Genomic DNA, 17,821 nt, shown 5'->3' on the forward strand with positions numbered 1-17,821 from the left:
AATCAATGGTATAGAGGTAACTGGCTTAAAGGGTATGATCAAGTTGAACATACACTAAAAAACCAACTGAATAATTGAAATCAATAATATATATTCCTCTAATATTTTCATGAAATGTGCTTGATGAAGTAATAGGAACAGCTTTGGTAGATGGAACAGGACAAGTTGCTGTACCTGAGAAGCCTTGCGCAGTTTCTCACTTTCAATGTGCTGCATCATGGCTTCACTCTCTTTTGTCCTTTCAATGTTCCAGTTTAAAGCTAGCATGATCCGGAAAGATTCCTTGGTTGGCCAGCGATACAATTCCTTTTCCTGTGTTGCAAGAATTGTTCAAGTCACTAACTTAAAAACTGTATTGGAAATATGCAAAACAATTTTAAAAACTCTGCAAATTTCCATGAGTGCCTGATATTCACAGACTTTGCTGGAGTGATACATATGCATAAAAAACAAAATTAGAGTTTAAAGCATTGTGAGGTTTATATTATTCTATTATCATAGATAAACCAATAAGATGTATATTCAGACCCCCAGTTACATAGTTTTGAGAATCATGTATATAATGCTTTATATAATGACTCCAATGTGTTAAGTGACGTGGTGGCCTGTTTCACACTGGTACCTTCCTGCTGCTATATGCTGCTGTGTTGGGAAACTGTGCAAACCCTTGCCCTCCCTGCTGCTGCATTCTGGGAATCTGGCATGAACCTATATCCCTCTCATTACTGCTGTGCCAAGAACCAGGCACTAAGCTCTGTCCTCCACTAGTGCTCTCACAGCTATGAATCACCTATGCTTGGCATAAGAAGGGTGTCCACGAAGGATGGTGTTTGGCAAGCTGGGGCAAGCAGTGCAACTGCTCAGCACTGAGATGTGAGACTCAGGGGTACACCCTGCCATGGCAACGGTGGTTACATGCTATTGAGCTTGTTACTATAGAGAAACCTCTAGGCCTGGGAGAGCTGTGCAGTCAAACAAAGAGACGGGGAGAAAGCAAATTTCACATGCAACAGGAGGTGATGTGAGAGACCATATGATCCGGGCAGTCTGTCAACACTTGAGGCAGGTACTGCCAGTCTCCAGCAATGGCACACATCCAACTTGCCAGCCAGGGTGCAGCCTGAGTTGATGTCTTATTTTTTTAGAAAGTACAGGCTGGACGACTTGGAGCATCATAACCAAACAGTGCTCCGTGGGGGTAGCACGAAGTGGAGACCAATATAAAGGTTTTGGTAAGGCTACTATTTCCATTATTTTTTGTTTAAATATTCTTTTGGAATGAAATAAGGTTACCAAATCTTGGTATTAAGTCCCTATGCCCCTATCTAACGTAGACATACTGCTTCTACATAGTTCAATTGAGACAAGGTATCCCTACGTAACCTGAATTTACAAAAATGATCTTTATCCCAATGAACATGATAATGTTCCAATATTGAATCATGCAATGTATTATATGATGCAATGAATACATCACAACATACCACAAAAATGGGACAATTGTCACCCTGTAGCAAAGAATCCTGTTACATGATTAAGTATTAGAATATATTAATCACAAGCCTACAGTGATGGTTTGCTGCACAAACTAAGAGTATCAAGAGGTAAACATGTTGAACACGTTTGCAAGTAAATTGCAAAGAAAGGATGCATGCAACCTTTTATGGTAACCCAGTATATAAATGCAGAAAGTTTAAGAAGATATATTTAAAATAGTTAACTTGCTTAAAATTTGACAAAATTATTCTTCAACTGCTGCTCTCAAACATTTATTAGGTAGTAACACTCTACCCCAATACTTTAGAGGTATTTCAAAGCAATCAAAATACAATTATTGGAAAAAAATTAAATATTCTTAAAGGAGAAAGGGAATCTTCTATGTACTAGAAACAAAATAGATTGTTAACATTGAAAACAAAACAAGAAAAAAGCTTTTAAAATACATAATACAGAAAAATAGCCTAAAAATGTGAATATGGGATTTAATCCTACTTTCATTATACCTACTTTAACATTACCACCGGCAGACAGAAATAAAAATAGTTGAACATTTGCCTGAAGTAAAATGTATCTTTGTACTTGTTAGATATCTCCATCAAACACATAAAAGCTAATCATAGCAAGGAATTCAGTTTCAGAGAACTGGCACACATGTTCAAGCAGTGTCATCATCAACAGCACCTGCATTCTTCAACCATAGCGGTGCTCAATTATGTTATTACGTTATTAGGTGTAGCAGGGAATTGTTTCCAGGTCAGCACACAGGTGTTCAAGATCAAAATAAATTACAGCAGCCCTCGCATTATAGCAGTTCAGGTAGCAGAAATTCACCCTGAGGGAATTCACATATCACAACTCAAAAATCTGATATACAGGATAAAATCTGCTCTTATGGAATTTAAGTGGGAAAAAAACATAAATAAATAACACAAAATGTGAAAGAAACATTACACTTTGTCAATTTTAGTTTTTAGTCTCTCAATACTATAGATAGGGGAGATGTTTCATGTAAACAATACAGCAACCAGTAATAACAACCTAACTTTAACCCAAAATATTCACTGAAATCCCTTACCCTTTCTGTTAATGTTTTATAGGGTCTCAATAATGGATGAGTCTTCATATTCTCATTGATTGTATCACTATATGTCCAGCCATTCTGTATCTGTAAACAAGCAGCAAAACTAAATCTCATTTGCTGAAATGTACGAAAAGTATGTGCTTTTGACCACAGTTCCTTATCATATTGACATCACTACATTTTTCTCTAATTATTTTTTCTTTTTACTTCTCTTTATGAAACAAACATCCCACATTTAAATCAGTAGTTTTTAATTACTTTTATATACATAGTTATTTATTTTTCAGGATTGGGTACTCCTGGCTAGGCTGGCATTTATTGCCTCTCTCTAAATGTCCCAGAGAAAATGGTAGTGAGCCACATCTTGAACTGCTGCATTCTTCTGGTGACGGTACCCCATAATATCGTTGGGTTGGGGGATCCAGGTTTTAGACCCAGCAACACTGAAGTAATTACTTTATAGTTCCATGCCAGGATGATGTACCACTTGGACGGGAACTTGTAAGTTCCCATGCTCCTGCTGCCCTTGTCTTATTTAGTGGTGGAGGTCTACGATTTGGGAGATGTTGTTGAAATAGCATAGGCAAGTTACTGCAGTGCATTTTGTCGATGATACATGCTGCAGCCACTGTGCACTGGTGTGGCGGGGGTATCAAGTGGGCTGTGGTGTCCCTGATGGTTCTGGTGCTTTGTGAGTATTATTGGAACTGCACTCCTCCAGGTAAGTGGAGAGTATCCCATCACTCTCTAACCTGCACCATGTGGAATTACCTTCAATTTTTATTTTATGCTTTTGGCATGTTACTTGCACCAGCAGAGCAAGCATTGCCTTTGCCCACAACTCCAAAGAAAATCCACAAAGGTTTTCTGTGTGGTTGAATTGTCTATTACTCATGGAAAGGGGACTCATACGATATCTCTTTATGCAGATGACCTGTTACTTTATATCTCTAACCCAGAGAAATCTACTGTATCCCTGCAGTATTATCACTACTTGCTCAGTTTAGCGTTTTCTCTGGTTATAGATTAAATCTTAATAAGAGTGAACTTTTCCCATTAAACGTGCAAGTCCCAATTTATAGGCAAGTACCATTTAGATTAGTGACTGATTATTTTTCGTACCTGGGTGTTAAAATTACCAAGAAACACAAGGACTTATTTAAAGTGAACTTTTTACCTTTAATTAATTACGTTAAACAATTATTTACTAAATGGTCCCCATTATCTTTATCATTGATTGGCTGAATTAATGCAGTTAAAATGAATATTTTACCAAAATGTTTGTATCTATTTCAGGCAATTCCAACCTTTATTTCAAAATCCTTTTTCAACACTATTGATTCCAAAATTCTTTCATATATACGGCAGAATAAAAACCCAAGGTTAAGTAAGAAATATTTACAAAGATTAAAAAAGGATGGTGGCATGGCTTTGCCTAATTTCAGATTTTACTATTGGGCAATTAATATTAGATCCTTAATTTTCTGGGCACAAGATTTAGATGCAACTCATTGTCCCTGTTGGGTACACCTTGAGTGTGAATCAGTGCAAGGATTTTCATCAGTTTCTATTTTAGGAGCTTCATTCCCTTTTGCACTTACTAAATTGAGTAAACAAGTGACTAATCCAATAGTTAAACATACAATACGGATATGGTTTCAATTTCGTAAATTTTTTGGATTGAATAAATTTAATTTATCAAGTCCTATTCAATCTAACTTTTTCTTTCAACCATCTAAAATTGACTTAGCTTTTTCCTTATGGAAAATGAAGGGTATAACACGTTTTCGAGATTTATTCATTGATAACTGTTTTGTATCTTTTGAACAGTTGTCTATTAAACACAATCTGCCTAGATCACATTTTTTTTGATATTTACAGATTAGAGAATTTTTAAAAGTTTACTTTACCTTCTTTTCCGACACCATATAAAATTGAAATTACAGAAAAAATTTTGTTTTAATCCTTATCAGAAGGGCCTGATAGCAATAGTTTATGATTGGATTATGAAAATATGTTCAGAGGAACTTGATAAAATTAAGAATGAATGGGAAAGAGAACTCCAGATACTTTTACCTACAGAGACATGGAAGAAAATTCTTCAATTAGTTAATACATCTTGTATGTGTGCTAGACACTCTTTGATACAGTTTAAGGTGGTTCACAGGACCCATATGTCCAAGGACAAGTTAGCCTGTTTTTATCATCATATAAATCCTAAATGTGACAGATGTAATTTGAAGGTGGCTTCCCTGACACATATATTTTGGTCCTGTCCCCTTCTGGAAAAATATTGGAAAGATTTTTAACATTATTTCATCTGTATTGAATATTGATTTACAACCTCATCCTATTACTGCAATTTTTGGGTTACCAATGATGGAATCTTGCCATTTATCTGCGTCTGCTTGTCGTATGATCGCTTTTGTCACATATGGCCAAGCGATCCATTTTGTTCAAATGGAAGGATCCAATGCCTCCCACCACTTTTCAGTGGTTTTCTCAAACTATAGCATGTTTAAACTTAGAAAAAATTAGGAGTGCTACTGTTGATCCTTCGCTTAAATTTGAGGAAGTTTGGAGCTCATTTATTCAATATTTCCTTATGATATAAGCTGACCTTTTTCAGATCCCTCTCAACAATCCTTGAAATGCAGAGGAGCAGAGTTGACAACATAGTAATGTTTCTTTTTCTTTTTAATTGAAGAAATATCAGTCCAGTTTTTTTTTGAAGTTTTTGGGTTTTTTTGGTTTATTATCAATTTTTTTTTTGACTTGGGGGTTCTTCTTTCATATAATTAAATTTCATTTCTTTTCAATCTTTCCTTTTGTATTTGTTCACTTAATAAGAGAACAGGGGGTCTAGATTACTTTTCTTTTACTCCTTGTGATTATATATTTTAACTGTTATGACTGCTATCCTGATCCCTTAGCAACATATGTATAATTACTAATGTTATATATATTGTTTTGTACTAATTTGAAAATTAATAAAAAGATTGAAAAAGGAAAGAAAGAATTGTCATAAACTGTAAACAGAGTGCAACGTCCAGAATTTCATGACAGTGGGAATACTCTGCATTTGTTGCAGAGTACTCTGCATTGTGGTTGCATTTGCAACTTGAATATCACTTTAAAAGGTGAATGAAATTGAACAGTTATATGCCGATGCAAAGAATTGTTATAGCTGCAAATAAAGTGTTAGGCCTTCAACTTAATAAGAGTGGCAAATTGATGTAGAAGAGAAAGGAAGCTTTGTACCTTTCAGGTGTCTGTTTAACCTTGAAGCAGTATTTAAAATTTTGTCCAATTTAGTGCTAAATTTGAGTTAATGTTTTAGAAACCTACCATCTACAAAAAGGTCTTACACTTAAAAGCCACCAGTTCCAGTTCAGGGCTGTTTGCTTTTACACATGCTTCTATGCGGATGAAAGCACAAGTCCCAAACATCTCAACAGATGGTGGAGCAACGGTGCTCTTCATGGAGTCCAGTCGGAGACCACAAATTGCTGCAGATTTCACAGAATTTCGGTTGGGAATTCTGCCCGTCAGACTTGGCTTAAGTCCAGCAGGCCCTTTGGTTTTAATGGAAAAAAATCAGCTAAGGAATCAAGTGCAAGTATGAGCTAACTTGCTTTTTTATTCAATTAAAATGATTTAAATGCATTTAATTATTGTTAGTTGTTTCCTAGTGTTTATATGGATTAGGTTTTCTATTTCTAATTTTAATTGATTTTAATATTTAATAGTACTTTTAATAGAGTGTTTCTGAATACTTGCGAATGTCAGGGTCATTTAGTCTCCGTGATAGCTTTGACAATCAGTAAGCCTGGGACTTAGACATATCTGGGTTTTAAAGCATTTTCTTGTCATATTCTGTCAGCATTGATTGCACTGGGTCCTGCTGTTCAGCTGAGAAGCTGCTTCTTACTGGAAGATTGCACCCAGGAACTTGCTTCATGTAAGAACAGGCTTTGGGGAGTGTGCACAGTGAACTGAGGATCATTATAGATTAAGAAATGGTAGAGCAGGTTTAATTCTGGACTGAGGTCATGGAGTCACAGAGCATGGAAGCAAGGCCCATCATTGAGCACTCATTTTACATTAATCCTACATTAATTTCATTCAATTGTCCATACAGTTCCATCAACTCTCCCCAGATTTTACCATCCACCTCCAAACTAGGGATAATTTCCAGTGTCCTATTAAGCTATAATCCCACATGTCTTTGGGATGCGGACAGAAACTGGAGCATCCGGAGGAAACCCATATGGTCACTGAGAGAAGCTGCAAGTTCCGCACAGACAGCACCGGATTTAACCTGGATCACAGGTGCTGTGAGACAGCAGCTCTACTAGCTGTTTACTTACAGTGAAACTCTTCATATCAGTTGAGTCTGAGCTGCTGAGGATTTCCAGCATTATCCTTCTCATTCTAACTTAAAATGAACTTTTCTCCACTCCTTTCTCTGAAAATATTGCCAAAATTCAAAATATCTCCTTAATATTTTACCTTCTCAAAAGCCCACTTCTCATGTAGATGCTCTGCATACTTGTTCACAATTTGCTCCAATTTCTCTGGAATTGAAATACTGAAAGACAGAAGTAGAGTCATTATAAAATAAGTCCACATTAAAGGTTTTTTTTTAAAAAAAGCTGTATTTCCAAAAAACCTCAGCCTATAACTTGGTTTAGTAATGTTTAGCAACTATTGATATTGAAACTAATGGAAGGTTGCCAAATTGGTCAAAGAACTACTAAATTTGGCTAGGATCTCCCTGCACCAGATAGTTTCTGTCTGGAGTTATAAATTGTTTATTTTAACATTGCCAGTGGGATTCAAGGGTTCAATATGACAAATTTATGTCAGCCCTCTGTTCAGTAGGTAAGTTTGGGTTTTATAGATTTTCTGACGAAATTGTGTCAATTATGAAACAAATACAAAACGAGGTTCCATGGTTTTTACATAAACTATATAAAATGTCTTCTGTGAGGGTCCTGCCAGCTCGATTACCATTACTTTCTCTTCTAATACTAGAACATCTCCAGTGGAAATTCTGTGAATCTATTGGTACATACAAATTGAAAAGTCATATTAATGGACAATTACACTGAAATTGTCTGTGCTTGCAATTTAAAGATAAGTTATTTCAAACTAATTTTACAAATGATCAGACAAAAGCAAAGAATGTTGGAAATTATAATAAATTGATTCATGTGTAAAGGGGTATAAGGAGTAAAATTTCTTCAATGATTTCTTTTAGATAGAAACATAAAACCTTCCGAATGAAGTTCAGAGTTACGTTGTTTTTAAAACAGATCAATGAAGTGAATTTATAATTCTTTTCTAACATAATTAATTATCCAAGCATTGAGATATGCTTTGCCAATTCATATTAGTAACCAGTTAAAGAAGTGAGCAAGCAATAAATACTAATTGTATAGGAACCATATTAATTAGAAACCATTGTTATTTTATTCCAGTGTCATACTTAGAAGTGTTGATGGGTTTCGGGTCAAAGTTGCCTTTGTCATCCACTGATGCCTGTCTGTCCAACACAACCGAAAAGCTGGAATCCACATAGTCAGGGGAGAGGGCGCCTCCAATAGCACTTAGGCATGGCAAGGCCATTTTAAAGAGCTCAGGATGATATTTCTGTTGGAAAGATTTGACAATTAGAGGGCCAGGATCATCGACAATGAAAAGTACAGCTGATGACTGATAAAACAACACAAAATGTAACTGTAAGCAATGAATTGATATCTTAAATTCAAACTGATGGAGCTGTACAATTAATGCTAGCAATACATGCAAATAGCTTAAATTATTTATGCATTCACAAACACCTTGCAACGTAATGGATTGCCTATTAACTTCCTTCTGGCATAATGTCTTGTGGTTTTCAAACGCTGGGTGGCGTTTAACAAAAAACAATATGCTGTTCAAGTCCATTAACTATTCCTTTCTCACCTTTCCTTAAGATATATGAGGGCATTTGTCTCATCAAGTCTTTGCTGTTCTCAGAGCAATTCCATTCTCCAACATATTTCCCTGTATTTGCTCTGTATTGCCTATTAACATCTCAAATTTTACTACCATCCATGCTGCAAGTTAATCTGTATTTCTTCATGTTACGGCCAGCTCACCATCAATGCCATCCAGCCCTATGATTCTGCTACTCATATTTTCATTTGTTCCATTACCACCCTCTTTGGCTTGACACCATCATCTATTTATTATTCTGCATTCATCTATCTTCCTTTTTGTTCTTTTTTCTGTTGTCTACATCTTAAAACTTAACATTTTCTCTCAATTTTCACTTTTGACTGAAGGTCATTGAACTAAAAACTTCTGTTTTCTCTTCAATGATACTGTCTTTACTACATTTCCTGTTTCAATTTCAGAGTTTCAGCTGAATGCACTGCCTACAGATGTGGTGGAGGCAGGTTCCACTGTGGCCTTCAGGAGGCAATGGGATAAAGATCTGGTGAAGAAAAAGCTACTGAGAAGGGGCTGGGGTGGGGAGATGGGACTAGCAAGTCGCTCTGGTAGACAGCCAGCACAGACACAATGGGCCAAATGGCCTCTGTGCTGCAACCATTCTATGGTTCTCTGGCTTTATACATGCAATATCTATCTGACTATATCAAAACGAGTTTACTTAGTTCAGGTGGATTAATGGCGAGGCTGTGCTTTGTGCTGCTTTGGGCTCCTATATTTGAGGGGATACTTTATGGGCTTTTGCATCATTCTTAAAACACCAATTATTCAAGGCTCAGAGAATTCAACTTGTTTTCAATATCGAATGTAACTCTAAGGAAGCATGAGCGAAGTGTTTAAAATATATGGAGGCATAAATGCTGTTTCAGCAGTTTATTTACCTTTTTTTAGCCTCAGTAAAATGCAAATGTGTCCTTGCCCCCTTTTGCCATAAATCTCATTTACAGCTCTAACCTTCAACATCCACCAATGCAAGCCCAAATTTTAGGAAACCTTTAATGTAATTCTAGAACACAAGATTAATCTTACTTTTGTTGAGAGTGCATCCAAAATTCCCCAGAACAATTTCTTGGTAAGGTGTAACTCTTCATCGGAGGCACTTCCATAACTGCCCCATCCAGAGGCCAAGCAATAGTACTTCCAGCACTGTGTATAATGATTACTTAGAAGCTACAATTGAAATAAGAAATTAACATGAAAAGCATAAAAGTATGATGCAGAAGAAAATATTTACCAATTGGCTCTACTGGACACATTTTACAAATGCATTCTATCATTGGGAAATTGTAGACGTATTTATAAAACGTATATAATAGGATGCTACAGGACTATGCTTAACTTGCACCACACTGCAGCTTATAATAAAATCAATATTGGTTGTAGGATGCTGATTTTAACATTTCCTAAAGTTCAATATTTAACAATTCAATAAAAAGGAATTGTCAATGTGGTGATCTTTCAACAGGGCAGATGTGGGAAATGTTCTGCCAAGCTCCATCACTTGTCCAGGTTTTCCAACTGGAAGTAAATGGTAGATATGGATTAGTTGTATGACTTCACATGAATTAATCTGATTAAAGAATTATATAATATCCAATTGTTATTTCACTGTTATTTAGCAAAATTGCATGTCAGGAATTGCCACCTTCAGAGTCACGAAGTCAGTGGAATGGCATCTTAAAAGTTAGGTTGGAGCACAGCTCTTGAGGCAAAGCTGGAGGACATAGCCCTTGAAGTTTAGATGGGATATTAAAAAGATATTTTGAAATGTAAATATTTTATTTTTCATCAATTCCATAAGTTAGGGTAGACCTGAAAAAGTACCATTGCAATTTACTTTCCTCAGCAGTAGCTGAGAACTAAGATGATCCGGAAATACTATGGAGAGACCATGCAGAGTATTCATTAAGATCCCCAAGAACAGGGTGGATGAAGGCAAATGTCTAGGTGCAAGGCCTGTACTGTCACAGAATCAATTGAGATTTCTCCTTGATTGGGAAATCCATGCCCGGGTATCTTCAGTATACTTTATTAATATGGTGACATCACTGCCATGTGAAATCAGTATTCCATAAATACTTATGTCAAAAGACTGCCCATTTTTGATACATTTTCAATAAAATCTGGAAACTCAAACTTTCACTAGCTACTAACGCTAATGATAAACTTGGCTTCCAATTGCAATTTAATGAATAATCAACTATTGTTAAGTACATAATTTTAATCAATGCAAAACTACTTTAGACATGTACCTTTAATGGCATTTTACAGTACTCATTCAGAAGGGGAACATCAAAAACAAAGCGGCGCAGAAGTGGTTGCAGCATAGAAGGTTGAAGATATCTGCAAAATAATAAGAATTAAAAGTTATGTAGTGTGGAGAAACATGTGTATAAATTATAGGTTCTTTAGATTTATCATTATTTATCATATCATGCACAGTTCATTAAGTTCACCGAGGGTGGGATAGCACCATGGTTTACAAGTAATGGATGTCATCTTAATGATCCTACGTGAAATTAGATGGGGATTTGCCTCTCAACTTCTTTGCAGATAGATCTGGAGCAACATAAATCTAGCAGCAAATATCAAATCCTTTGGCTATGTTGATGCATAGCAGCAGAAGACCTAGAGATGAACAAATGAGAACCTTCTGAAAATGCCATAAATGTTGCTCTTAACCATAAGGAGGATCTCAGGTAATTGCTTCTTTTTCCTACCCTGAATTGTTCCCTTGAGTTTTCCAAGAATGCATCCTTAACTCCCTCTTTTCTATATCTGATCTTTGACAACATGATCTGGAGACATTGTGTCAACTTCTGCATGATGTAGCTCCACTTCTTCATCACTTCTCCTGATCCCTTCAATGTCTCTGTTCTGTAAGATTGCTTTTTCTGATATCCAGACTTGAATGAATGATGACTTCCCCCATGTCTTAGAATGACCTTTAGTTCCATCACAGGCTCTCTACCATGGTAGAACACCCATCCTTCTTCAGAATTACTGAGGCTGAACCAAACTACAGACTTCCAAGTCCATATCCTGTTAATTACGAAAACTGTTTACTTTCACCCCCATTAAATTACCCACATCTGCATTTTCTGTCTGCTGCTAAAACAATCAACTCTCTAGACCCGATTGTTATGCTCTCCTGAATGACTTCATATCCTCCACCCTCTCTGAAGTTTAGGTCATCCAGAGTTCTGATAGGCATGTTTTAGCTGTACAAACTCTTATTCAGCCATCATGGTTTTATTTTCTGACCTATTTGGTTCTCAGCCTCCCAATGTTTCAAGTTGAACATTTTGCCCTCATTTTTAGATTCCTTCTGGTCTTGCTGGTCATCATTCCTCTTCATTTTTATTACATTACAACTCCCAACAACACCTCCAAAGTCATCATTCCTCTGCCTCTGATCTCTTGTCTGACTGCCTACCTTTGCCCCTACCGCTGTGTATATTAAGCAGTCGAGGTCCCAGGCTCTAGAATTCACCTCCTTAATATCATTTTACCACCATCTGTTTTAAGAATCTTAAAGTCTACATCTGACCAAGATTTAGATCACCCCTATTTCCTTCTTTGTCTCAGCATCTATTCTTGTTTGATGCACCTCTAGATGCTTGGGATATTTCTCTAGATCAGTGGAAAATGTATAATTTTATTATAAGCAGTGATCATCCAAATAGTAGTGGATGGAAGAATGGCAACTATTACCCTTTTATTGCATTCCACAAGGTGCTTGACAAAGTTCCTACTAGGTAAAGTTCTAGCTAATAGAACTGAAGGCCGATAATTGGCTGAGTAATCAGGATAGTCGGGATAATAGATAGCTTCTCAAACTGGCAGAATGTGGTGTACAGCAAGGATCTACAAGGCGGGTGGTCAGAAGTATCTAGCGTATTTATAAGTGGCTTGGAATGATGGAAGATGCACATTCATGTGTTCTAAAAATTCAGTTTAGTGTAATTAAAGTACTGCCTATCATTCCAATCCTGCTAATAATAATCATACAGACTGTGATTACAAAATAATTCCTATTACAAAATAGGAATTACAAAATAATTCTTTTATTTTGGGCTTTATATTTATAAAGTGAAAATAATGCAGGGGTGGTCATGGTGACTGGAAGTTATGCTGCATCTATTTAAAATCCCAGTTGGAAAATGTGTGGGGATTTCTGGGCACCACGATTTAGGAAGGATACATTAGACATAGAGGGAGAACAGGATAAATTTACCAGAACAATACCTTGACTTCAAGAGCTAAATTGGAAAGACAACTTACTGATTGAAATTTTTATTAATATTAAGGGAGGACTGGAGGAGTAGATACAGAGAAACTATTTCTTTCTGAATGAGGAATCCAGGGAAAGAGGGCACAATGTAAAAATTGTTTGGCTTTCCAGAAGTGATCTTCACATTAGGGATGGTAGAAGCTTGTTACTTGTCAGCAAATGGCAATTTATACTTGGTCAACTGGTAACTTTAAATCTGAAGTTGAAATATATTTTTCTTAATAAAACACGTTTAGCTAAATAGAACAAATGGAGGTATATGGAGCGAGGTCACAGGGTAACCATGGCTCCTGGTCAAAAAGGGGAAAATATGAGGTTCAAAACTTTGTTAATCTTTCAATGCATTAGATGAGCAAATAAAAATCTATTTAAATATTGTTTCTTTTGCACCGCCCAAGATGCTTGAAAGATAATCAGCATCATCAAGTGGAATATGAAAAAAGACCTATCGTTTAAATATTACTAAATGTATTTCTGAAGATTTGGAATTGTGAATTACAACATTTGTACCTGCATATTGACAGCAAACATTCTTCAATTGACTCTCGCTGTGCTTTGGTAAGACAACGTCCTTTGGATAATCTGTAGATTGTATGCAACGTGGTATCTATCAAAGGGGCGAAGTGTTCCGTCCCAGCAAAAAGAGGTGCGCATCTTGTGAGCAGTGGAAGCACTGCTGAACAGAGATATCTGTTAAGGGCAAGGGCTATCTCCGTTGTATTTAAGGCAGCCTGTTGGAATGGAAAAAACAGTTACTCATGGGAAAAGTTTTGAGACCAATTTTGTTTTTGTTTAAATTAATGATATTTATAGAACAGGAAACAGAAAAAGAACACCATAATGAATATTTCATATTTCCATTTTATCTTAAGTTTTGGCTTTATTGTTGGTTTCTTCTTCAGCATGTGACTAGAATACACTATTGTCAATTACTCTGCTTAGGCTTGCTCTACAAATTCAACTTACTCCAATTAAAATACTGCCCTTCTACTATAATTCAATTCCCATTAATCCTTCTAATGGAGGTACAGAAGCATTGTGTAATGTTTCTATCTGCATCTCTTGTTCATTTGTGTTGCTCAATTGCTATGTATTAATGTAGTGAAGCCTTATACACATTAACTCTCTAAAACTTTTAATTTACATGTCGGTGATCAACTTAATGAACACGAGGAATTATGGTCCACCAAAAAAAAATGCATTATGACATACTAACTCAACACAGGAAACAGTACCAGCTGCAGAAACCAAATTTACATAACCTTGCTGATGTTAATAAATCACTTTTACTCACTGATTCTAGGGAGGAAGATGCTCTTAAATCAGGTAAAAACCCAACTTCCAGCAAATGAAGCAGGAAATTTTGGTCCTCAATACCGTAAACACGATCCAGAAACAGTACCATGGGTGCTTTGTGGTCAGGACAGAAACTTGCAGACATTACTGGCTCAGAAATAGTTCCATCTGTCAAACCACCAAAATATAGTTCATAAAATGGTTATCAACACAGCTTGACAAATTATTTTTTCTAGTGGTGCATTAAATAGGATCTTATTATTGAAGAAGCTCCAGAAATAATTATACATGAGAAATAAAGGACTGCAGATGCTGGAATCTAGACGAAAAACACTATGATGCTGGAGGAACTCAGCAGGCCAGGCAGCATCCGTGGAGAAAAACAGTCAGTGGTTCAGGTCAGGACCCTTCTTCAGGACTGAAGATAGGAAAAGGGGAAGCCCAATATATAGGAGGGAAAAGCAGAGCAGTGATAGGTGGACAAAAGAGGGGAGGCGGGGTGGGCACAAGGTAGTGATAGGTAGATGCAGCTAAGAGATAATGATAGGCAGGTACGGGGGAGGAGGGGAGAGCAGATCCATTGTGGGATGGGTCAAAGATAAGGAGGAAAAAAGGAAGGTAGAAAAAAGAGAGAGAGGTTAGGTAAGGGAAGAAAAGAAAAGGCGTGGTTGGGAGGGGTGGTATGGGAGGAGGGAGTTTTGGGGATTACTTAAAGTGGAAGAATTTAATGTTCATGCCATTAGGCTGCAAGGTTCCAAGACGGAAAATGAGGCGCTGTTCCTCCAGTTTGCGCTTGGAATTCTCCTGGCAGTGGAGGAGGCCGAGGACTGACATATCTGTGATAGTGTGGGAGGGGGAGTTGAAGTGACTGGCAATGGGGAGATGCAGATTGCAGTTATGGACAGGGCGCAGGTGTTCTGCGAAACGGTCACCTAGTCTGCATTTGGTCTCACCAATGTAGAGGAGGCCACACTTGGAGCACCGAATGCAGTAGATGATATTAAGGGAGGTGCAGGTGAATCTCTGTCTCACCTGAAAGGACTGTTTGGGTCCCTGGATGGAGGTGGTGTAGGGGCAGGTGTTGCACCTATGGCAGGGGCAGTGGAAAGTTCCCGGGGTGGGAGCGGGATGGGTGGGGAGGGAGGAGTGAACCAGGGAGTCATAGAGAGAGTGGTCCCTGTGACAGGCAGAATGGGGTGGGGAGGGGAAGATATGCTTGGTGGTGGGGTCCCGTTGGAGATGGCGGAACTGGCGGAGAATGATGTGTTGGATACGTAGGCTGGTAGGATGAAATGCGAGGACAAGGGGGACCCTATCCCTGTTGGGTCTGGGACTGGTGGGGGTGAGAGCGGAGGTGCGGGAAATGGCAGAGATACAGGTGCGAGTTCTCTTGACCAGAGTCGGGGGGAAGCCCTGGTTAGTAAAGAAGTTGGATATTTCGGATGTCCTGGAGTGGAAAGCCTCATCATGGCAGCAGATGTGGCGGAGGCGGAGAAACTGAGGAAAAAGGATCACGTCCTTGTAAGAGACAGGGTGGGAGGAGCTGTAATAGAGGTAACTGTGGGCATCAGTGGGTTTGTAATAGATGTCGGCGGATAAGTAATCTCTGAGATGGAGATGGAAAGATCGAGGAAGGAGAGAGAGGTGTCAGAGATAGAGATTAGCTCGCACCTGCACGTGGCTTCCCCCCTACTGTGTTCGAGAGAGCTCACACCCGCACCTCTGCTCTCACCCCCACCCCTCCCAGACTCAACAGGGATAGGGTCCCCCTTGTCCTCACATTTCATCCTACCAGCCTACATATCCAACATAACATTCTCCACCACTTCTGCCATCTCCAATGGGACCCCACTACCAAGCACACCTTCCCCTCCCCATCCCCTTCAGCCTTTCGCAGGGATTGCTCTCTCTGTGACTCCCTGGTTCACTCCTCCCTCCCCACCCCACCCCACACATCCCGTTCCCACCCCAGGAACTTTCCACTACCCTCGCCATAGGTGCAACACCCGCCCCTACACCACATCCATCACCTCCATTCATGGACCCAAACAGTCCTTTCAGGTGAGACAGAGATTCACCTGCACCTCCCTTAATATCATCTACTGCACCTGGTGCTCCAAGTGTGGCCTCCTCTACATTGGTAAGACCAAACGCAGACTAGGTGACCGTTTCGCAGAACACCTGCGCTCTGTCCCTAACCGCGATCTGCATCTCCCCGTTGCCAGTCACTTCAACTCCCCCTCCCACACTATCACAGATATGTCAGTCCTCGGCCTCCTCCACTGCCAGGAGAATTCCAAGCGCAAACTGGAGGAACAGCACCTCATTTTCCGTCTTGGAACCTTGCAGCCTAACAGCATGAACATTGAATTCTCCCACTTCATAATCCACACAACCCCCCCACCCCTCTGCCAACCATGCCTCTTCTTTTCTTCCCTTTCCTTGCCTCTCTCTCTTTTTTACTTTCTCCCTTTTTTCCTCCTTACCTTTGACCCATCCCACAATGGATCTGTTCTCCCCTCCTCCCCCCCACCTGCCTATCATTATCTCTTAGCTGCATCTACCTATCACTACCTTGTGCCCACCCCGCCTCCTCTCTTTTGTTCACCTATCACTGCTCTGCTTTTCCCTCCCATATATTGGGCTTCCCCTTTTCCTATCTTCAGTCCTGAAGAAGGGTCCTGACCTGAACCACTGACTGCCTGCTTTTCTCCATGGATGCTGCCTGGCCTGCTGAGTTCCTCCAGCATTATTGTGTTTTTCAAATAATTATACAAACAAATCGCTTTTTTCCCACCCTCTTCCTCTTCCAAAGATATTCACTCTATCAGGGTTGGGGTTTGTGGGTGGCTGCTAGCCTTTAACACCTCAAGTGAGTATAAATTCTTTGAGAGTGAGCTTGGATAGAATGCATCAACACAGTAAGCTGCTGATTCTTTCTTTAGGTCATCCATCAAAGTCAAATTTCTCTCTGGTCTTGGTGTGTTATGATGCATGCATGCTGACAGCTACAAGATCTTGCACCATGCAGAAGTCGTCTTCAAGTTGTGGGCAGACTATAAAGTCTTTCAAGACTGCCTCTTGTGGAGCCAGAAGCCTTGGCTCTTGCAGACATCTCCATTTCTTCGCAACAGCTCTTGATCTGCCAACTTGGGCGAAGAGACAGTTTAAGAAATGCATTTAATTTAATTTAAAATGCATTTAATCACACATTTGGCATTACAGCAAAGCCCAATCTGGCTCTCACATAATACATGCAGAAGTTTTCAGTTGGTATAATGACTAGAGAAATGGGAAGTCTGCCTGATTTTCTCTTCCTTAGTTGGATTTGCTGCAACCAGCCCTGGCTAAGATTAGCAAAACCCACTTTCTTTTGGGAACAAATGTGGCTCTGGATTTTTTTGATCCAAGTGGTTTTGTTGCATCAATAATTCTGGAGCTCTTTCATTACAATCATTAGTAAAAAAACAGGAGGAGTATACACATGCAGCAACAAGAAAAAGTAGAGTAAACAAAGTTGCAATGGAATAGCTCAGGGAGAAGCCAGTTTTATTTCACCAGCTTACCAACACTAGCTTCCTCAAGATGACAAATAGGAGGTTGAATGATTTCATGAGAAACAGTGAATTTGAATATTCTCTGTGATATTT

At 38.7% G+C, this 17,821-nt stretch overlaps 1 protein-coding gene across 1 annotated transcript in view; it reads right to left on the reverse strand.

The window, feature by feature from the left end:
- Positions 1 to 17,821, reverse strand: part of ryr3 (ryanodine receptor 3) — a 266,715-nt gene that overhangs the window by 118,899 nt on the left and 129,995 nt on the right. The window contains 8 exon segments of the mRNA XM_052015084.1: positions 175 to 312; positions 2,576 to 2,665; positions 7,094 to 7,172; positions 8,073 to 8,236; positions 9,611 to 9,751; positions 10,834 to 10,924; positions 13,386 to 13,606; positions 14,170 to 14,339. Of these exon segments, the coding sequence (XP_051871044.1) occupies positions 175 to 312; positions 2,576 to 2,665; positions 7,094 to 7,172; positions 8,073 to 8,236; positions 9,611 to 9,751; positions 10,834 to 10,924; positions 13,386 to 13,606; positions 14,170 to 14,339 (1,094 nt within the window).

This window comes from Pristis pectinata, chromosome 1 (assembly GCF_009764475.1).
Source record: "Pristis pectinata isolate sPriPec2 chromosome 1, sPriPec2.1.pri, whole genome shotgun sequence".
NCBI lineage: Eukaryota > Metazoa > Chordata > Chondrichthyes > Rhinopristiformes > Pristidae > Pristis > Pristis pectinata.